This window comes from Notamacropus eugenii, chromosome 6 (assembly GCF_028372415.1).
Source record: "Notamacropus eugenii isolate mMacEug1 chromosome 6, mMacEug1.pri_v2, whole genome shotgun sequence".
Classification (NCBI taxonomy): domain Eukaryota; kingdom Metazoa; phylum Chordata; class Mammalia; order Diprotodontia; family Macropodidae; genus Notamacropus; species Notamacropus eugenii.
Genome location: NC_092877.1, coordinates 36,737,218 through 36,759,909, shown reverse-complemented (window position 1 = coordinate 36,759,909; position 22,692 = coordinate 36,737,218). Strand labels below are relative to the sequence as shown.

Sequence of the window (22,692 nt, the reverse complement as noted above, 5' to 3'; positions counted from 1 at the left end):
GACCCTTATGAAAGCAGGTCCTCCTCCAAGGGAAGCCAGAAGGCACTTTCTCACTCAAAGACTCTAAGTAAGAGGACTACCTCTTCTTTTGTTATAACCAATGCCTACAACAAGCAGTGGAAGTACAATTTAGTTTCAATGCCCATGATCCCTGAGTGTTTCACTCCACTGTAACAGGGCTTCTAGAACATTATGAAGATCCAGGTTGTTGCATGTTTTTTGAATCACTGCTTACTCTGTCACCAAATAGGACTTTTCTCACAGTGTACCTGCCATATAGAAATCTGTAGGTGCACTACATAAGATGGGACTAATGGTCTCCCTTTACCATCAGTGTTAAAAGATTTTTTAAAGGAATATCACCTATAAACAAAAAGTTAGGGTGCGCTGATTAGAGGAAGAACAAACAAAGGCAATAGTAAATTCCATTTGGTGCCCCAAAATGCTTTGATTAGAATTGCTTTGATGTGCATCAAACAGTATACCAACAGCAAGCACATGTACCAGGAGGAGGTTTTTTGCAATATTGTACTTAATCTTAGTTTTAGTATCTGTCAGATGCTATTGACTGTTACTTATAAAAATAATTGTAGTGCCTATTGAAATAATCAGTAGAGGACAAAGCTGCACATGGTGAATAAGGCCTACCCATACACAAACACACATTTGCTGATTTTTCTAAACGCTGGGTTTTTAATAGTTGTAAATCATAACAATTTATTATGTGCATACTATGTACAAGGTATTGTGAAAGCTACAAAGATAAATATAACAAAACTCCTTTTCTTCAGAAGCACAAGGAGGTACACTAAGGAATCCTTTTATCCAGCTTCCTCTTTTTATAGATGAGGAAGGAAAATGATAAGGATAAGCCAAGGATGGAAGGCATCTATTGAGAGTCGGTAAATATGTATTTGCCTGGAATCTTGCAAATCTAGTCAACAAGACCTGAAAATATAAAGAAAATGAATTGTCTACATATGTCCAACAATCAAGGTACAGACATTATAATTTATGGGAAGAATAGGTTAATTTTCCAGGCTCCTTTACAAAAACACTCTATGTTCCAGCCAAATAGGCCTATTCACTGCTCCCTAGACAGCATATTTCGCCTTCATTCTCTCTGATTCTGTAAAGGTTATCCTGCAGGCCTGGAATCACTCACCCCTCGCTTCCAGTTCCTAGGATTCCCAGCTTCCTTCACAGCTCGGCTTAAGTGTCATTTCTTACAAGAGCCCTATATAATTCAATAAGTTGATAGTAAGTGAACACCTAGATGCCCCCAATGAATTCAAGTAACATGATCCAAATGAACTACATCCTTGAGTACTGAAAGAACTGGTAGATGTTATTACTGACTCACTTTTGGTGATATCTGATAAATCATGAAAAAGGACAGATGCCACAAGATTGGAAAAAGGCAAATGTCTCAATTTTCAAATAAAAAAGGAAAGAAAGCAGAGTCTACAAGCAATAGTCCAGCGAGTTTGACTTCAATTCCTGGGTGGGGGGGGAAATCTAAAAGGGATTATTAAAGAGCTGGAGGATGAACATTTAAAAGGGCCAGTGTGGCTCTTCAAGAATTCTTGATGCCAGACTAAACACATTTCCTTTTTTGACAGGACTACAAACTAAGAGATGAAGAGAATGTTGTGATGATAGTTTACCAAGATTTCAGCAAAGCTTTTGATTTCATGTTTTTTTAATGAAGAAGGTGGAGAGATGTGGACTGCATGATTACACAGTAGATGGACTCAGCACTAGATGGCTGGTTCTGGGTTTGGTCCTGCTCTGTTTGACATTTTTACATTTAGTGACTTGGATAAAAGCAGAACCAGCATGCTAATCAGACATGCAGAGCACAAAAAGGCAGGACAGACAGCTAACACAGTGAATAACAGAGTTGGTTTGAAAAGGATCCTGACAGGCAGAGAGCACCAGGCTGAACCTAATACCACAGAATTCAATAGGGGAAAATGTGAAGTCTTAGATGAGGAAATAAAGACAAAGTTAACAAATGCAAGAAAGGAAGGCATTATTAGACAGCAGTTCTAAAAAAATCTGAGGGTTCTAGTAGATTGCTGTATGGCCTACAATGAATGAGCAGTGTGATATGGTAGCCAAAAAAACTAACTTAATCTTCAGCTGCATTAGTCTCAACAAACATTTAATAAGCACTTACTATGGAGTTAATGAGTCAACCAGTATTCGTTAAATACCTATTATGCTAAGCAATGCAGTCACAAAGAATGGCAAAAAAGAAAAGTCCCTATTTGCAAGGAGTTCCCAGTCTAATGGGAGGGATAACATGTACATACAACTATGCGCAAAGAAGGTATACACAGGATAAATTGGTGACAGGGTGAAGGCATTAGCATGAAGAAGGCCTGGAACAGGCTTACTGCCTAGCACTCCTACCATGATTTTTACAAGACACTCTCTTATATTTACCATCTGTTCCCTGGTCTTTCTTCCATCTTCTGACATGTCACTTTTCTGTACAAAAATCTTCAGTGGCTCCTTATTATTTACCGATAAAAGCTAAAAAATACTTTGTCTGGCATTGATGGTCATTCATAATCTGGCATCACCCTATCTTTTCGAGATAGTTTCATATTACTCCCGGTAATGTACCCTACGTTCTAGTCATGGGAGTCTACTTGCTATATTCCCCACACTCAACATTCCAGCCCCTGCCTGTGTACCTTTGCATACCTTGTCCTCCTTATCCAGAATGTTCTCCCTCCTCACCTTTGAGGCTTCGGGTCAAGTTCTCCTTCCTCCAGAAGTCCTTACCTGACCCTCGAATTGTCAGCACCCTCACCATAAAAATCACCTGGTATCTACTTTGTCTATATGTTGCATTAACTTATCTATATTTTGTAACCTCAGTAGAGGGCAAATACTATTTTACTACCAAATATCATTTGGTTTGATAAAGGCATACCCATAAAACTTATGTTTTAAGAAAACATAAACTCTAAAGATCCTAACCTAGGAAAAATATGTACTAGAGACAGTTATTTCTCTTTTTATGGAAAAGGGCTCCCCACAGGGTTCTTTTAAATAGTGAGATTCCTTACTACACTTAAATTTTTATTTCATTTTCATCCCATTTGATTCACACATGTAACATGCATAATACCCTTTTCTTATTTTTCTTATCTTAAATCAGTGAGAGCTGTAAGAAGAGGTCTAACTGGAACGTACTTTATCCTCACTAGGACAGACAAGCAGTAGAACTGAAGGCAACAGTTAACTGCTATTCCCTTTTCCTCTACATGTGTCTTCCACCCTTTTCTCTTTTTATCTTTGCCTCTGTCTTTACTAGAATGGGGAAGCAAGGCTTTCTAACTTACTCTTCTCCATGCACCCTGAGAAAATCCAACCCAGATTATAGTTCACAAACTGGGGCTGCAACAACTGCCTGGTCAATTGGACCAGTGTAAGCCCCAGACTGGAATTTTGAAAAGAAAATAAAGCCTATATATAAACATTATTAATTACTTGCAGATAATTTCTCTCCAACTCTTTTACTCACAAAAGCATTAATTTCAGCACGAATTATTATATTACTCTGAGTCATACAACAGAACTGAAAATTGCAAAGGTTAATAAAAGTTGCCAAGGATAGCAATGGACCATGACCCAAATATTCACCTAGTTATTCCTCACTTAATGCTCTATTATTCTTCTACAATTTTAATTTAATTTAATAGACATGTTTCAAGTGCCTTCTCAGTGCCAGGCATTGTATTAGGCATACACAGTAGGCCTAGGATACAAAGACAAAGCCAGCATTTTTCATCCTAATTTCATTATCTCCACCGAAAAAACTGGGAATGTTTTGTGGTTGAAAATGGACAATTTTATGCCATTCTTTTTTTTTTCCTACATTTACTTTGGGCCCCACTTAGAATAAAGCACAACTTCTCTCCCCCAGCTTATTATATGGCCATAAATCTCCTGAAGTCACAGATATTCCCCATTTTAAAATGAAAATACTTTAGTATTTTTAATGCATCTTTGATCTCATCAATGAGTATTCTTTTCAACAATACAGATCAAAAACCCTCCATCCCTGCCTATCCTGTGAGACTGTTGTCTATGTATTCTCGTAAATCTGTGCAGGGCAGGTGTCTCAACATCTTGGTCCTCTTTTCATCTGTGCATATGCCAGTCAAATAGAGAGACTATCCTTTGCTAAACCCTTGCTCCCAACACATGACTAGCCTATCTGCTGCTGCTGACATCTTTAATGCCACTTTTCCTGTGCAATTCTTTATTTGAAATATGTTGCAGTCATATGCCCACCATGAGCCCAGCCACTGACCCTCACTTGTAATTCTTTGGCTACTTAGTTCTATGCGCCATTGCCAAAACAATAGTGTGAAAATATCAGGGGGAATCTTCAAGCTCTTCCTTTTAATGTGCTTAATCTCTTTACAATTATGCCCAAACTGAAGAGGAAAAGATTCCTATTTCTGATAGAATTTCTCCATTTATTTTTTGCATTTTGCTTCTATAGTTCCTTTCTACTAGAAGAATCTCTAATCTCAATTCCCTGAAAGGCTTCCAAGAACAAGTGTATCATACTGTCTTGTCTTCCTGCATCTTCTTAATCCACTCAAAAAAAAAAAAAAACTAAACTAAAAAGCTTCACAAAGCAAGGAGAAAAAACTCACGAGTCTCAGCCCATGAGCCAGATGATTTTTTTCATATGTTCTGAGGAAAACTCCAGATGTATATATGTAGGTAGTCTTTGAGAGCTTCTCCACATGCTATTTCATCAAGAATTACTGAATCAAACTAGATTTTTGATTCTAACACAAACTGTCATTACTTAGAAAAGATCACACATTCTAGCTCTGAATAAGAAGTCCACTGCTGCCCCCTTGAAAAATAAAGGTGATATAACCTTTCCAAATCATAGGAAGCTGCAGAGCAAGAAAAATAAACATCAAACAACCTTCATACTTGAAAGAATTTGAGGTAGTTCATGTTTGAAGGCAGCCTACAGAAACCAACTTAGTTTGATTTGACAAGCATTTATTAAGTGCCATCTATATACATGGCACATGTTAGGGAATTCAGAGAGAATGCCACATTTACCATAATTCTCTTCAAAATTCCAAAAAGCAAGAATAGGAAATTTCAGAGTGGGGAACATAACCTTCCCTTGGATAATTTCTCTTCTAAAACCTTGTTGAAAGATTTGAAAAAGCAGAATTATATGTAATGAGCTATTCTCCTAACCATACTAGCACTGGCCATAGGATCCTCAGAACAAGGCTCCTGTGTGCCCTCAAGGCTGTATCCCCTAAGGGATAGTTTTTTTTTCCCTGATCCTATCAACTTGAGCCCTTATCTGATGTATTCCCCCAGTATCACTTATCAGTCAGTATATTCTCCATATCATTTAACCAGTTAATATCTAGGAGTTGTTACAAAGAAAAATTTACTAAAAAGATACAGCAAGAATCAAATTACAAAATGTCCTTCCTGAATGGGGCATGCTCTCCCCTCTATACCTCAGTTCCTGAAGAGAGTGGCCTCAAGCTTAAAATGATAATTACAAACATGCTTACTAGCACTGAGTTCACTTCCGAGTGTGGCATAGTCAATAGAACAGTCATTACCTTAATTACGGGACATGGCTACTGGGTCAATCCACTTCAGGCTGGGGTGAGCAGGTCACACTTCAGAGATGGCTTCTCATTAGTCTCAATTATCAGTAAAGTCAGCTACATATTCCAGTTCCTAGACCTCTTTCAATCTTTCAAAAACCATAAGATCATAGGCTAGTCAATTTGGTCTTCTCAATTCATTCTTCTAAGAGCAGGAAAGAATGGAAGTCCACAGAGAGAGATAAAGAATAACCATGCCTTCATGGTGACCAGGCAAGAGAGGGTCCAAGACCTCTTCCCAACCAAGCAGTCCAGCACAGTTTGTTCTTCTCACTCAAAAGTCTCCAAGAAGAAATAATGGGTGAGTTTCTCTATTGCAAATTCTAGCTCAGCAACCAATGAAGAGGCTTTTTTTCACCACATAGGAAGCAGACAGAAGATAATCACAGAATCAGGGGCCCAACCCTTACATGTCATCATAGTTTTCCAGAAGCAGGTTCACCAAACCCCACATAAGGGTTGGCCTGTGCATGCCCTGAAGCCCTGACCCCCATCAGCCAGTCTCCTATTACTTACTGACACCTTACTTATCCCCCACCTAAACAAAATGCCAGTTCTGCTGCTAGTTACCACCTGGCTTTCTTTCGGTTAACAGATATTCACTAAATATGTTTATTATGGCAGAAGACTGGCGGTATATAAAGAAGTTATAAGATAGTCCCAGTCCTAATAATTCTAGAATCTTATAGTTTAATTGGAGAGAAGAAACATAAACATAGGCAGATATTCCCCATTTTAAAATGAATACTTTAGTACTTATTTTAATGAATCTCTGATCTCATCAGTATAAGTATTCCTTCCTACAATACAGATTAAAACCTCTCCAGGGCTCTGCCTATCATGTGAGATTCCTGCCCATGTCTGGTGAATCTGTGCAGGGAGAACGATTTGGTCACCATGAAGGCATAATGCTCTTCTTTATCTGTCCCTGTTGATGTCCTTCTTTCCTGCTCTTAGGTGAATGAATTTAGGAGACAAATCCCATGGTATAACATGAAAAGTTAAGCTATAGCAAAGACAAGAGATGTCACAAGGCACATAAGTATAAAATGAAAGATAAGAGAATAACTGCTATAAGACAAGAAGGGAACAGTATGGTTAGGATGGTCAGGAAAAACTTTCTGAAGAAGTAGAATGTGAGTTGGATCTTGAAGAATGGAGATTTTGGATAAGTGGGAAGGACACAGGAGAATATTCTAGGCTAGAAGATGAAATTAAACAAAGAATACAGAAATGAATATGATTTGTGATCTAGCATTCTAGTGCTTTGCCCTCCTCATAAGAATTACACAGAGCAATGGAAAAGAAAGGACTTTCTAACAGATGGAATGTAAAAATGCAACATAGAGCAGTGGATAGACAGTTGATAGTGTATTGATGGTTGATAGATATAGATGGATAGATAGGTAGACAGACAGGCAGATAGGTAGATAGATAGGAAGAAAGAAGGAAGGAAAGAAAGAGAGAAAAGAAGGAAGGAAGGAAGAAAAAGAAAGAAAGAAAGAAAGAAAGAAGGAAGGAAGGAAGGAAGGAAGGAAGGAAGGAAGGAAGGAAGGAAGGAAGGAAGGAAGGAAGGAAGGAAGGAAAGGAAGGAAGGAAGGAAAGGAAGGAAGGAAGGAAGGAAGGAAGGAAGGAAGGAAGGAAGGAAGGAAGGAAGGAAGGAAGGAGGAAGGAAGGAAGGAAGGAAGGGAAGAAAGAAAGAAAGAAAGAAAGAAAGAAAGAAAGAAAGAAAGAAAGAAAGAAAGAAAGAAAGAAAGAAAGAAAGAAAGAAAGAAAGAAAGAAAGAAAAAAATGAAAGACCTAGATTCAGGTCTCATCTAATAGGATCAGGCTGTGTGATCCTAGGCAACTTCCTTAACCTCCCTTAACCTCTCAGCACCCCCGCCAGGCAACTCTCTAAATTGGAAAGCAGTTGTAGATACACATTAATGGGGGAATTTCCTTGCTGGGAGTGTCCTGCATAAATGAAAATAAAAGATCTGGTTCAAAAGAAAAAAACCACTTATGGGCAAATCTGGCCCTCTGTTTCCTCATTTGTAAAATGGAGATAATAAATATATGCACACTCCACCTCCAAGGGTTATTATAAGGAAAGTACTTTTGTAAACTTTAAAATCCTAAAGAAATGTGAATAGTTGTTAATGTGTACTAAGAATATTGGCCTTTGCAGTCAAATCATGGTGCTGGATATCAATTTGTCATCTGTTTAGCAAATGAACAAAATGATTTCTCATGGAACATTATTGAAACTATTTGCAATAAATGTATGAAGAATGTTCAAAGTCAATCTGTTTTAATAATACATGCATCAGAAAAACATTGATGTTTCACCCTTAAATTTGTCCATAATAAGCATCTCTTTGGAAGTTCCAAATTTTTCTACAGAAAATGACTTTTTGGTCATGAGGCAGCACACACAGTGCAATAGAAAGAGCCTTCACTGGATGTGGACTTCAGTTAAGACTTAGCTCTGACACTAGCTGGGATCCTGGGACAAGCTCAACATTTTGAACTTGTCCATAAAACAGGGATACTATCTGTAGTACCTGCCTCACAGACTTAAAAAGAGAAAATAGTGCATATAGTCCTACATTGTTTGCTATATTCCAGTTATTATTATCTATAAAATGAGGGTAATGTTTGTGCTACCTAAGTCACAACATTGAGGGTAAATCTTAAATAACTGGGGATGAGTTTTCTCTAATGACAAAATGTCAGCTCCTGGAGAGAAGGCATTTCATTTTTTGTATTTGTACCCTGGTTCCTAGCACAGTCCCTAGGACATAATAGGTGCCAGAGACTGGACCTTTCATTGGCATAAGGAATTCCCAATTCAGGAAAACCCTATAGAAATGTAGACTAGCACTTTCCTTGAAGTTTTATAATCTTAGAAAGTTGCCTAGACCAAAGGCAGTGTGGGTGATTTGCTCAGGGTCACAAAGCCAGTATGTGTCAAAAGTGGGACTTGGACCAGAACTGTCCTGTCTATCCAAGGCAAGTCTTCTATCCATTCTCACAGTAGGCAGCTAATAACTGTTTGTTGATTGATTGAGTCCAAGCCCTGAGTCTAGTGCTGACAAGCTGGGCAACACTGCAAAAATCATTCAAACGATTTGTGCTTCAGTTTCCTCTTGTAAAATGTGAATAATAAATTACCTTACTGTCACAGGGTTATGGTGAGAGAAGTGATTTGTAAACCTTAAAATGCTCCATAAAAGTCAGTATTTATCAAAGTGAGGCATAACTATGAAGTAATGAGACTGATAATTTCAGTGTTGGTGCTGCTCAAAGCCATCACCCTAAAAAGTACACACTCCAGGGATGATGCCACTGTTCACCTTTCTGCACTCCTCTTTGAAAAAGCTTCAGAAGTAAGTCCAGGACATCCCTCCCCTCCCCCCAAATCATTCCCATTTCTATATTACATTTTATTTTGGGTCAAAAATCATTTTATTCCATTTGCTCACTTACCTTATTCACTATATATGTCCTTGAATGACTTTTTCTCTTTCTAAAAACCAAACACATCCGTATGAGGAAGCTTTGGAACCTCTGACTGCATTCCCGAAGTGGAGACAGAAATGGTATAGACAAGGTAGAGTGGAGCAAAAAGCATTGCATTTGGAGTCAGAGGACCCATGTTCAAATTCCAATTCTGCTATCTACTATTTGGTGGCACGATAGATGCCACACGGGATCTGGAGTCAGGACAGACTTGGGTTTGAATCCAGCCCTAGACACTAAGTAGCTGTGTGAGCCTGGCAAGTCATTTAACTTCTGTTTGCCCCCGTGTTCCCATCTGTAAAATGAGGGTAATCATTGCACCTCCCCCTCCCAGGGTTGTTGCGAGGATAAAACAAGATACTAATTGGAAAGTGTTTAGCGCAGTGCGTGACACATAGTAACATAGTCATGTAACACAGTAGTATAAAAGTAACAGACTGCTGTTATTGTTACTACTACCTGCAAGGCCACAGACCACTTAACTTCTGCACTCTACTAATTCACCTGGAAAACGGGAAAATTGGACTGGATGACCTGAAAGTCCTTTCAGCATCTCCATCCATGGCTCTCTGATTCTCCTGGCCAAGACTACTCCCAAGGGAACAACATTAGGGTCAGTGTTGGCTTAAAGATGCTAACAGAATCCTCATTTTACCCGTGATCTCTCCTCCGCTTAGGCAGGAGAACACGGCGCTTTGTTTACAAAGCGCTTTGCTTACTTTCCCAGAGCCTTACAACGCATTTTAGAAGTCAGGGCATTAAGGCTTGAGCAGGTGGGCTTTAGGACGGCTCGGAAGGGCGGGCTCGCATTCTCAGGTAAGCCTCCTAGGGCCATCGAGCTCAAGCTGGGGAGGACCTGGGGCGTTCTCTGGTCCAGTCCCCTCATTTTACAGAAGAGGAAACTGAGGCCCGGGCGGCGAAGGCGCTTGCGCAGTCACGAGCTCCTAGTGGGCAGAAGCGCCTTCAGAAGCCCCTCCTCCAGCTCGGAGACCTCAAGGGGAAATGGGGGGCTGGGAGAGAGGGGCGGCCGGCTGGGCGGCCGCCAGGGCGGGGCAGCAAAAACGCAGCCGACCCCGGGCCCGGCGGAGGCTGACACTTCAGAGAGCAGAGGGGCGGGGTGACCAAGGCAGGCCCAAAGCTAGCCTCGGCTGGCCCTAGCGCGCAGGCCTCGGCTCGTCTCCTCCCTCAGCTCCGCCCCGCTCCGCCTCGGGCAGAGGAGGAGACGGAAGACAGGCAACCCCAGCCCCCGAGGTAAGACCAGCCCCCTCCTCGGGGCGCATGCGCGACAACTAGTCTCTCCCTTGGTTCCGCCCCCCGCGAACGGAAGTGACGTATGCGCTGGCTTTGCTCTTCTCGCGACACTTGCGGCGCAGCTTCCTTTTCTCTTTTGCGGCGGCCTGCAACATGGTAGGTGACTGCGGCGGGGGTCTCCGGGCCCGGGGCGGCCTGGCCCAGCCAGGCAGGTGCGTCTCGCGGGCGGCATGGCAGGGATCCTTACTTCTGGCTCCTTTTCTTCCCTCCCTCTCCTCTCCTCCGCCCTGCCCTCTCCTCGCGGAATCCCTAGGGTAGGGGCCGGGAGTGGCCACGCGACCCGGGCCTGAAGCCAGGCCGCATTTCGGGGCGCGCGCGGCCGGACGGCGCAGGGGCCCCTGCTGGCGCCGCCTTCCGCGCCCCGACGCCCCGACTCTTTTCCCCTGCAGCCTTCCCGACTGAGGAAGACGCGGAAGCTCCGCGGGCACGTCAGCCACGGCCACGGGCGCATCGGTGAGTGACGGCCAGCGGGGAGGGCCACGCGGCGGGAGGTGGGCCCGGGCCTGCGGTCGGTAACTCAGGGCTCCCTCCCTCCAGGCAAGCACCGGAAGCACCCTGGAGGCCGCGGTAATGCTGGAGGGCTGCACCATCACCGGATCAACTTCGACAAATAGTAAGTGCTGGCTTGTGCCGCCCCCGGCAGGGCCCCCTCGTGGGTTCAGTTTTCATTGCGACACGTGTATGGAGCGCCTGCTGTGTGTGGGGGGCGAGGGGAGAAGACGGGAGGAAGGTAGTGACCCAGAAGAGCTGAGGTTAACATTTCGTGTTTAAAGATTGGAGACTCACGGGCCACACTTGCGGACCTTAGCCTTTGTGATGTCTACGGGTAAATGTTGCCGTGAAACCGAGACTTAGAGTCACATCTCGGCATCGCCTGTGCTCGTGGTGTGCTAAAGTCCTCGAAAAGTAACCGCTAACTCTGTTCGCTGGCTGGTCAGCTCTTGATGCACCCAGTCACCGGGTTAGGAATACTCATAAACAAACTCTGAACCCCACCCTCTTAGGCTGAGGTCTTGGTTAAACTGAGTGCTTAGTGATTTGCCCCGGGTCCCGCAGCTAGTCAGTGTCTGGACCTGGGTTTGAAAACTTAGAACTCCCTAACTCTCTCCTCTGGGGTGAATGATAACTTTTCACTGAGGAAATGGCTTTTGCCATTGCAGACTTAGTGATTTTGGGGGAGCTACTTGCCATCTCCAGGTCCCAATTTTCCTATCTTTAAAATGGGGTTGGATTTTGGTCTTTTTAAGGACCTTCCTGGCCCAAACATTTTGTTTACTTGTAAAACCTATCATATTTTGAAGTGCTTCATATAAAATGAGATTGTCCTTTCTGGACAGACTTTGGCAGGTAGGAACAGGCAGCTGACACAGAATGATGCTGATTTTTTTTCACCAGTCATCCAGGTTACTTTGGGAAAGTTGGTATGAGGCATTACCACCTGAAGAAGAACCAAAGCTACTGCCCAACTGTCAACCTTGATAAGCTGTGGACACTGGTCAGTGAGCAGACCAGGATTAATGCTGCCAAAAACAAGGAGGGGCTTGCCCCTATTATTGATGTTGTACGGTCGGTAAGTCAGCTAACCTTTCATGTTGCCTACCTGTAACCATTCTCAGGCTTCAGGTTTTTAAGCTGGAAAGGGAACCTTGAAGTAGAGGATAAGAGAAATATTTCCTTTGCATGTTCAGTATAACCTTGTGATAATGTTTACTGGGTAATTTCTCCATTTTACCCACAAACCAGTCCTTTGTCTTTGACCCGAGACTAGAGTCACATTCTGGCAATAACTGTTGTCTTGGTGTGCTAGAGTCCTCGGAGAAAATCTTCTGACCTTTATTCACTGGCCTTGGCATCTGGTGCCACAGTCAGTCACCGGGTCAGTTACATTGATTTTGGTTTACTTGAAAGATTAGGGGACTGTAACAAAGGATCCACTTTTGGGTACTAGTAAATTTTATTTTGATTGTAAATGGGCTGGATAAGACAGTGGTTCTTATTTAAGCTTCTCCCCTTCAACTTTCTAGGGGTACTACAAAGTCCTAGGAAAAGGGAAACTCCCCAAACAGCCAGTCATCGTGAAGGCAAAATTCTTCAGCAGAAGAGCAGAGGAAAAAATCAAGGGGGTTGGTGGAGCCTGCGTCCTTGTGGCATAAAAATCCAATGTTATAAAATAAAACAAATGTCTTTATTAAACATCCTAGGTTTTGCCACATTAAGGTGCTTTAATTTGAATGTATATGGGTTGGGAAATCATAAATTACTCCTCTTGGTCAAGAAAACTGTCACTTAGAAAGATGACTACAAAGTTAACTTTGGTCCCTCAGTTTGTTATCTGTTAGGCTGTTTACTGAATCTTTCACTGTGTTCATTCAACAGCCATTTATTAAGTGCTTTATGTGCCTAGGTACCAGACTACATTTATATACCTATATTCTGTCTTCCCATACACATGATATTCATACTGAATAGTTAATATTTCTTCAAACATGGAAGTGGGTAATAGAATTATTTCTTGAGTTCCTCTTCCTATCATTAGGAATATATTAAGCCCCTGCTATGGGAGGGGCTTGAAATATACTGGAAATATAAATAAAAAGCACAGATGGTCACTCCCCACTCTCAAGCTTACCTTCTAATGGGGAAATCATGAACAGAAATATATAGAAAACATTTGAAGTAGCCACAAGGTAATCTTGGGTTCCGAGAGGCACAAGTGAGAGAAAGTGTTCCAGGCAGGAGGGAGGGGTATTGTACAGACAGCAGGTAGAAGGAAAGTCATGCAAGGAGCAGCCAGTGCAACAGTGGGCCTGGACTCTGAGTAACTGGAGGGGAGAAGGTGTAGGAAAGCAATAAAATGGGTAAGGACCAGGCTAATGGATGAGCCTTTAATTTCTCAGTTTATATTTGATGATGGAGACAATCTGGAATCACTGGTATTTGCTGTGTTGGGGAGAGGAGAGTAGCAATTACAAGGTCAAATTTGCACTTCGGAGTTTACATGAACTGATAGTGAAGTGAACAGAACCAGAATGTGTACACAGCAACCAGAGTTGTGCAGTGATCGACGACGAATGACACTGGGATGAAACGACATGGCTTTTTTCAGCAAAACCGTCCCCAATACTGTAAAACTACTAAAAGTGTGTCTGTTAGAAACACAAGAGCAGCATTATCATCAGTAAAAGAAGGAATGGAGGGGTTAATGAGCGTCATTGGTGAGTCCTTACACCAATGTTATATATGCAGCTCTCAGGACCCCTTATGCTCTTAAAAATAGTTGATGATCCTCCAAAGAGCTTTTGTTTATGTGGATTCTGTCTGCTGACATTTGCCTTGCTAGAAAAAACCCTCAAAGGGTTTTGGGAGTCCCGGGACCCACCACACTTGAGAAGTGCTGTTATCATCAAAGCATTCAAAGTCAGGATGGTGGATATATCTCCTCCATTCATGACCAGTAAGTCCCTTATACTTATGTGACCTCTTTTGGGGGTTTTCTTTGGCAAAAATACTAGCGTGGTTTGCCATTTCCTTCTCCTGATTATTTTACGGATGAAAAAAACAGGCAAACAGTTAAGTGATTTGCCTGGGGCCACCTACCTAGTATAAGTGTCTGGTTGGGTTTGAACTGGGGTCTTCCTGACCCCAGCCCCAGCTCGGTGCCTTCTCCACTGTGCCACCTAGCTGCCCACGACCAACAAAAACCATACTTGGTCACACTAGAGAAAAGAACGGACTGAATTAATAAACTTCCAAGAAAGAGAAGCCATGTAGAGTTGTACTAAGGCCTCCGTAATGGCAGAATGTCATTCTCCTGTCAGGCAGGAAAAGAAATAGAAACAAGGGACGGAGTTTGTGCCTTAAACGAGTGCTCCTTCATAGCTCCGATTAAAGAGCACAAGCCAGTGAAGATGTGTGCAGCCTCACGAATCAGCACCTTGTCTGGAAGGAAGGCTGCTCGGATCAGGCACGGAAATGATAGCTTAAAGCAGTTTTTAAAATTGAGGGCACTTCGGCTGGTCTCTGCTAAGCCTGTGCCTCTCTCCGTGTTTTTAAGAACTGGACTCTGTACAGCGCATGCGCCGTGGAGGCTGAAGGGCCTGCCAATCATTCGGTGCGGTACCCGAGGGGAAACCGCACTCCCATTGGATCGTAGGAGTTGGGCAGACGTCAGGCCCAATTACGGTATAATGACATGGAGAGGGGAGGGGCCAGGGAAGGGATGAACTCCAGGATTCAGCCAGCGATCTAGGGGGCAGCTTCCGCTCCGCAGGGAGGAGGGGCTCCGCGTCCGCGCAATTCGTGCACGAAGTTCTCGCGACAACAGAGCCACTTCCGCTAGGAGGCTTTCACCCCGGCCCCTCCCCCGGAGCGGAAACGGAAGTGAAGTTGAACGAGCCTCCCTCCATTTTCCAAAACGGCCCATCCTTCCCTCCACTATAAGAGGAGTGCATCCTGTGAGAGGAGCCGACCGGCCCCCGGGGCTGCAGCCATCCAGTTCCGGGAGAAGCGGACGCCGCCGACTCAGCTCGGATATTCTGAAGCCCGCGCCCCCTCCCCTCGCAGCGCGCAGTCCAAACCACAGCGCCTGTCCTCAGTGCGTCTGCCTGAGACGTCATCGCGGCCACGCCCCTGGCGATCCGGAGAGAAGACGGGGCGGGGAGGCGGGGCTTAATGAGAGCCAAGAAGACCTGGGTTCGAGTCCCGCCCCTGGCCTGTATCAGCGGGAGGTGCTGGGCACGTCACTGAGAGGGTGACCTCGATCCAGTCATTTCCCCTCGGCTTGCCTTAGTTTCCTTATCTGTAAAGTGGGAAGACTAGCCCCTCCCTTCCAGGGTTGCTGTGAGGATAGAGAGACGCCCAAAAAGCCCCTTGCAAACCTCAAACATAAAGGCTGGTTCATTTCATCATGGCTGCCGTGCCCCCAAAGCGCCTATGTGCCCACCCCTGTGGTATTAAGGCATAAGGAGCCCCCGCCTCAAGTCTAATGGCCAGAGACGCTGGCTGCCCCCTCCCATCTGCTAAAACCTCAGCTTCTGCCTTTTCCCAAGGCCCCCCCTCGGGGGTTATCTCAGCCCCCGGAAACCCTAGGTGCTTAATGGATGCTCCCTGGATCGTTGAGTGTTTGTGCGCAGCCCTTGGCCCACTGTCTCTGCTTAGGCCGTGAGCTCCTGGACAGCAGAACGGCTGTTTTGTCTTTGTATCGTAGAGGCACACAGTGGGCGCTTAATCAGTGCGCTCACCCACTTGCAAAGACTTGGGCCCAGACGCTGGAGGGACGCCCTCCTCCCCATCCCGACCCGAGAGACAACAGCGGATGTCTGAAAGCCCTGGCAGCGCCCCCGAAAGCTTTGTGGGACCTGTGGACAGTAGCGTTGTGTCTGAAACACGGGCGTGCCTTAACCTAAAAAGTGTTGTTAAAAAATGCCAACGTCATCCGGGCCTTCAGCGAGCGGGGCCTCCACGTGGACAGGCCTGAGGGCCGCTGAGCGGGGGCCTGCTGTGCGTCAGGGGGGGCCTCCGAGCGTCAGGGGCGCCTGCTGTGTGTCGGGAGGGTGCCAAGCGTCGGGGGGGGCGCCGGGCGCCGGGGGGGTGCCGCTGTGCGTCGGGGGGGGCGCCGGGCGCCGGGGGGGGCCGCTGTGCTTCGGGGGGGCCGCTGTGCGTCGGGGGGGCGCTGACCCGTTGGGGGGGGGGTGTCCGTACGAGCCAGCCACGCCCGCCGTCTCACGGCCTGACGTTGCAGGCCGCCGCAGGGTTATTGACCGGCCAGGTGTCAGTGCGGTGCCCGGTGCCCGGTGCCCGGGCATAGGGAGGCCCCCGGCAGCCTGGCCCCGGAGAGCTCCGTCAGGCCCACCGTCTTACAGAGGGGCGCCTCGTGGCTCCCCAGAATACTACAGTGGGACCTCGAGGGTCACTGATCACCCTAACGGACAGAACAATGACGAGAAAGCTTGAAACGCGGTGAACACTGCCAAAAACCGTCCCCGAGGCCGGCCGTGAGGACACGCTGCTGGGAGGACGCGCCCGCGGCCAGCGTGAGGCAGGCTGGCCAGAAGCCCTGGATGTGTTAAAGACAGAAGTCTGTGACACCGTGAAGCCAGGCGGGCCTGCTTCTGCTCCAGCTCTTTTATTTGAGATGGAAGGAAAGCGTGGCCCCAGGACAGGGCAGGCCGGGGCTCCTCTCACCTTCCTCTGGGGTGCCATCTCCTCGGAGCAGCCGATGAGCCCCTGAGGGCAGGGGCTGCCTTTGTATCAGCCACATCCCCAGCGGTCAGCCCGCCGTGCCTGGCACACTTAATGAATGCTGGCTACCACCACTCCATGGAGTGTCATTTCTCCCTTCCCTTCTTTCCGATCGAGAGCCCGTCCGTGCGGTATGTTATCAGGCTACCTGCAGACACAAGGCGGCAGCTCATCTTTTTGGAAACGTTTTGTTTAATTGACACAGGCACCACACGGTAGAGTGCATGCCTGTGACTGCGGAGGGGTGGTGATCCAGGACCAGCCATCACAAATGACCATTCACACAGGCCAGCCGGTCAGACATCGTGGGAGTCCGCAGAACTACCACTCGAGGGAGACGCAAGGACACATGGATGGCCTGGGTTTGGAAACAGCCTGGGAGCTCCAGTCGCCAGCGTCTTGTTCTCCAAGAACTGTCCGTGTCTTACCCAGCACGAGGTACCGGCTCTGGAGCGATTCTGAGACCTGGCCCTCCCTGTCCTGCCATCATGTGAAATGTCAAGGGATAAAGTTCGGCAGAAACAAAACAACTTGCCTGGTCTCTGACAGCCTTCCCACTGAAGGCCGGACGGAAGGGATGGCGTATTCATCAGCCACACCCAAGAAATCTTCCCAAGTCCTCTTCACCCTTTGGAAAAATCAAGCCCAAACTAGATGTGCTGTCACGGCCCTGCTACCAGAGAGGCTTGAGCTCCAAGCTCAAAGCTGAAATGGGCTAAGCCAGCTGGATATTAGCGCTAAGATAGGGATGAATACGGGGAGCCTCGGGCCAGAGGGGCCACCGGGAGGGCTGAAGCCGACCTGGAAAGGAAGCAAGTTAATGATGATGAGTGAGACTTGAGGTGAGCAGGCCGCAAGAGAGGGAGATTCAGTCTTAAAAAGAAAAGAAAAGAAAAGAAAGGATATATATATATTTTTTTAATGAAACAAGTACAAAATCCTTAGTGAACATGAGCAGCAGGGTTCCCGGAGATCAGAAGCAGTACTGATCTAGACTGCATCAGGAACATGAAACGACTGCAGTGAGTTCCTTTCAGCTCCTTGGTCAGCAGGTAATAGGTGTGTTCCCAGTCAAGGTGTGGTGATGGGATAGGGGAGGGGGAAACAAAGGAAAGTTCTGTCTTGAAAGGCAGCAAGCCATGGTGGGTGAATGATGGACACAGTTTGCTTCACTGTCACAAGGGCAATCCAAGTGAGAGTGCCAGGCTAATTGAACCACTAGCCTGCTTTCCCGAGTGCATGGTAATGGTAGGATTCACCAGTACCTGCAGCTAAGCAGGGTGGGTTTCCCAGTCTTGAATTCCTCACCCCCACCATTCCTTCTGAACTAAGTCATGCCTGATGGTCCCTGGGAAGATAAGCCTAGAAGAGGAGGCAGCTGGGGTGGGTACAAAGCCACAAAAGACTTCAGTATTTACCTGAGACCCTCCACCCCACGCCCCTTGCCTACCACCATGTAGTAGCTACTCACCTCTGCCACCTTTAGGAAGGGGACAATTCTATGGAGGAACTCGTGCAGCCCCCCAAGGAGATAAAACACCTCAACTTAGAACTTGCTAAGACATTACAATGACTAGTGTCTCACAGTTCTTCAGGTCCTGCTGGTCCTGTGATCTCTCTGTAACAGGCTCCTTCATTTTCTTAAGACATCTTCTACAAATCCCATTGCAGAAACATCAGAATATAAAAAGAAGCCCAGGCTGGGCTCAAAGAACAGAAATCTCTTCAATTCTCAATTCTCCATCCCCACCCATTTCTGTCAAGCAGGCCAGACCTCCTTCACTACCCCCGCTCTCCCTGGTGGCAAATACCCTGAGTGACCATGTAGGGAGACTCTTTCCTGGGAGAAAATGTCTTCATCTTCCCAGCAGAAAAACCCTCTACTTTGCTCTATGAGGCAGGTAGCTCCTCCAAACCACAGGTAGGTTGGAGGCTGCGCAGGCCTCAATGGACCCAAGGGACTGAAGTTATGGATTGAAAAGGGTAAAACTTTGAGCAGTCCACTTTCCAACAATGAAAAGTGGCTGCCTCTTGAGACCCCAAACTTCTCGTTTAAAGGACCTCTTGGAGATATTTAGAGGGAATTCCTGTATAGAATGGGAGAGTGGAATAGATAACTTCTAAGATTCTTTCCAGCACTTTTCTATGATTCTAAATTAGCAATTCTTCAATGGAAAAGGGCTCTAGAGATCACATCTCTCTCTGCCACTACACTTCTGCAACCCCAAAATAGACTATTTCCTTCTTAAAGAGCTCTAGGTAAAGGAACCATTGAAGTATTTCAAAGACTTGCTATCTGTTCTTGATGGGGAAGTTCAGTGTAAAGGTCTAGAGGCTGACCTATTAATGGGAAGCTGGATTCTGTTTGCCTGCTGGTATATATTTTAGCAAAGCCCCAGCCCCTGGCAGTGCAGCGGCTCCCACCAGGGAGGCCAAGAAACAACACACAAAGCCTCGGACCCAGACAACTGTACATCTTTTATTGGGCACACCCGTACACTACAGAGAATGGGCCTGCTGTACCAAATTGCCACTGCCGCTGGCTGCAGGAAAGGGCAAACGGGGCAAGTTGGTGCCAGCAGTCACAATGCGGAGAGGTGAGGGGCTCTTGACAGCTCACTGATCATCACTTGGAATGGAGGAAGGTTGGGGATATGGGTGTGAGCATCTAGGAGCCAAGTACCTTGCTGCAAATGTGGCCAGGCTGGCCTTGGTGTTTCCAAATGAGATAGAAAGAAAACTAGAGAAAAATAGAAACTCTCTGTAAGATAAAAACCTGTCCTCTTGCACCAATGAAATGGCTTCCCTGCTCTCCAGCTCCCCAGATCAGGAGCAGGGGCCTCAGGCATCCAAGTCCCTCTGCCACAGCTCTGGGCCAAGGGACAGACTCCTCTGAGGGAAAGGTCAGTGGTTTGGCTGAGACAGTCAGTTGCACATAAGTGACCAGTCGTTGGCACCAATCAAAACTTGATCCATGCTATGGCATGGTCCTCCCGGGAATATACAAATATTTAACACCGTTCTCCTTGCTCGTTACAAAACCAGTTCCAAAAGCTTACAATAGATTATTTACAAACGCATCCTGGGACATCCTGGGCGTGGATGGGGCTTGGCAGCTGTGGTCAGCAGGGAGGCAGGAGGCAGGAACTCTGTGCCAGCATCGGGGAAGGGAGACCCCTGATCTTCGCTGCCCCTGGCTCTGTGGACACTGGGCTCTCCGTTCAATCAGATAAATAGTCTCCTGGTGGTGAAGAGATTTAATTCTTCTTGTGAAGGAACTTCATTTTGTTGCCTGTGGATCAAAGAGAAAGGGGAAGCCCCGAAATGTTCATAGGAATGGGTCAACATCATCTCTCTGTTATACACTTTCCTCCTTGCTGGCCAATTCTCCATCTCTCTCAGGCCAGAAAGAGAGACAAAGTTACAGATGCCACAGACCCATCCTCCAAATAAGTGGCAAGAGTACCAGGCCCAAGTCTGCCAGTGAGTAACTAGGTGGGCTTTGGACAGGTCCCCTGCTCTCAGTTACTCTGAGGGGGTTGGAACTGATTCTCTCAAAAGGCCTTTTTAGCAATGTTCTTCTATGATTTAATTATTCTGCCTGGTCAATCAACACCTAGCCTCCTTAAAGAGGAAGGAGGTAAATTTGGAAAGGGCCAGCACATTTGAACTGGACCACTCAGGAACTGTCCCTTCCCCAGGCCCTGTCTTGTCCTGTCCTGGAAATAAGAATGTTCTGTATTGAGTGTGTCTCAACCAAGAAACTCTCACTCACCCCCTTGGGAAAAAAGATCATAGCCTGGCCTCTGCAGGATGCTTAGCCAAGAACTATGGTTGCCCCTTTTCCTGTGGCCACCCTCCCAGAATAAGCTCCCACAAAAGATGACATCTCCCCCCACTGAGGAGTCAGGATGGGATACAGATATTCTTCAAAGATTTCTGCCCCAGAATAACCTCTCCAGGGCTAGATCACCTCCATGCCCTCCCCTCTGCCCTGCATCTCCCTTGTCAGCACAAGGCAGACCCCAGCTGGTTCTCACAGAAGTAGCCACTCACCCAGGCCTCGAAGAAATTTATTCATTCCACTCTGCTCTGTGTCAGGAAGTTCCTCTAAATACTGCTCCACTCGCTGCTCAAACAGGCCTGGCAAGAGGAGAGGGGAGGGAGAGCCATCACCAGACAGATGAATTATGGAGACTTTATTGCATAAGCCTCGATAAAGGGGACTCCTGAGACTCAGCCCTAATGTTACATGACTACCCTGTTCGAACATTAGGCAGCAGGGAAGAAAGGGCTGGGGGGACGGGCCAGGGCTGACGTCTGAGATGGCAGTAATGCCAATGATGACCAAAATTACAGCAAGATGTAGGTAATAATTGTAAAGCACTTAGCACCATGCCAGCACATGCTAAGTGCTGTAGAAATGTTAGCTGTGATGTATAAAAAATATTATCTCAATGGAACCTCACTTTCCACCACAACCCTGGTGCTATATTATCCCCATTTTACGGATGAGGAAACTGAGGCAAGCAGGGGTGAAGTGAGTTGCCTAGGGTCACACAACTGTTAAGTGTGTGAGGCAGGATTTGAACTCTAGGCCTGTTGATCTATCTACTTCGCCACACTGATGTCAAATAATAAATAGCTATCTTCAATAAAGCACTTTGGGAGCCACAAGGTGGCGCCAGAGAGCATAGGGCCTGAAAAGAGAAAGACTCTTCTTCCTGCGCTCAAATCCAGCCTCAGACACTTACTAGATGTGTGGCCGTGGGCAAGTCACTTAACCCTATTTGCTTCAGTTACCCCATTGGTAAAATGAGATAGAGAAGAAAACGCCAAATCACTCCAGTATTTCTGCCAAGAAAACCCCAAAAGGGTCACAAAGAGTCAGACACGACTGAATAGCAACAGAGGACATTAAGGTTTGCCAAGCACCTGATTAACAGGGTGATTGTGAAGTTCAGAAGAGGTCATACGTGTAAAATGCTACGTAAAATGTTCACCATGATCTCATTTGGTCTTTTTTGTGACAACCCTCGAGGCAGGTCCTCTAATGGCGATTATCCCCACTTGACAGATGTGGAAACAGGCTCAGAGAGACTATTTACAGCATGTATGACTGGAAAAAGAAGCAGTCCAGGCACACAGCACAAGAGAGATGGGCAGGGCAAAGGGGCTACCAGGGTGTCCACCAAATATGTGAGGAACTACTGTAAGGCTTGAGCACCTAGGGAGGCTGGAGCCAGGGCCTTGGCCAGGGCGGTGCACATGCAATTCATGTTTCTTCAAAAAACTCCAAAACTGCTCAATCTTCTCATGGAATTGGTTTTTTAAAAATCTGGTCCCCATTCCATTTAACAAACATTTATCAAAGTGTCTGCCATCTGCAAAGCCCTGTGCTGGGCACTAGGGACACACAGATACCCATGGCACTGATCCTGCCTTCAGGGCATTTATAATGGGATCATGGAATATCCATGTTTAGAAGAGACCATCACCCATTGACAACACATCCCTACATGCATGACCTTAGACACCATCACACCAACACATTCCTACATGTATGACTTTAGACACAATCACCCATTGACAGCACATCCCTACATGCATGACCTTAGACACCATCACACCAACACATCCCCACATGCATGACCTTAGACACCATCACACCAACACATCCCCACATGCATGACTTTAGACACCATCACCCATTGACAACACGTCCCCACATGCATGACCTTAGACACCATCACACCAACACATCCCTACATGTATGACTTTAGACACCATCACCCATTGACAACACATCCCCACATGCATGACCTTAGACACCATCACACCAACACATCCCTACATGTATGACTTTAGACACCATCACCCATTGACAACACATCCCCACATGCATGACCTTAGACACCATCACACCAACACATCCCTACATGCACTCTGG

The 22,692-nt window shown here is 46.0% G+C and overlaps 2 protein-coding genes and 2 non-coding genes across 15 annotated transcripts in view; 3 read left to right on the top strand and 1 right to left on the bottom strand.

The window, feature by feature from the left end:
• The first annotated feature begins 10,385 nt into the window (after window positions 1–10,385).
• On the top strand, window positions 10,386–12,714 carry RPL27A (ribosomal protein L27a). The gene is made up of 5 exons (XM_072619505.1): window positions 10,386–10,598; window positions 10,892–10,955; window positions 11,040–11,115; window positions 11,898–12,072; window positions 12,527–12,714. The coding sequence occupies exons 1-5, from the start codon at window positions 10,596–10,598 to the stop codon at window positions 12,653–12,655; spliced, it is 447 nt and encodes a 148-aa protein (XP_072475606.1). The 5' UTR covers window positions 10,386–10,595; the 3' UTR covers window positions 12,656–12,714.
• On the top strand, window positions 11,346–11,476 carry LOC140512941 (small nucleolar RNA SNORA3/SNORA45 family). The gene has a single exon (XR_011969994.1). It is a non-coding gene; the product is annotated as a small nucleolar RNA SNORA3/SNORA45 family (small nucleolar RNA).
• On the top strand, window positions 12,260–12,391 carry LOC140512940 (small nucleolar RNA SNORA3/SNORA45 family). The gene has a single exon (XR_011969993.1). It is a non-coding gene; the product is annotated as a small nucleolar RNA SNORA3/SNORA45 family (small nucleolar RNA).
• Window positions 12,715–17,645: 4,931 nt separating the features above from the next.
• The window catches only part of DENND2B (DENN domain containing 2B), a 266,149-nt gene continuing 261,102 nt past the window's right edge, over window positions 17,646–22,692 (bottom strand). For all 12 annotated transcript variants that reach the window (XR_011969347.1, XM_072619488.1, XM_072619491.1 and 9 more), the window contains 2 exons: window positions 20,799–20,885; window positions 17,646–20,034 (listed from right to left, as the gene is read on the bottom strand). Coding sequence is in view for 11 of the 12 variants with exons in the window: in XM_072619488.1 (XP_072475589.1) it covers window positions 20,000–20,034; window positions 20,799–20,885 (122 nt within the window). In the remaining variant the exon portion in view is untranslated. The remainder of the gene's footprint in view (window positions 20,035–20,798; window positions 20,886–22,692) is intronic.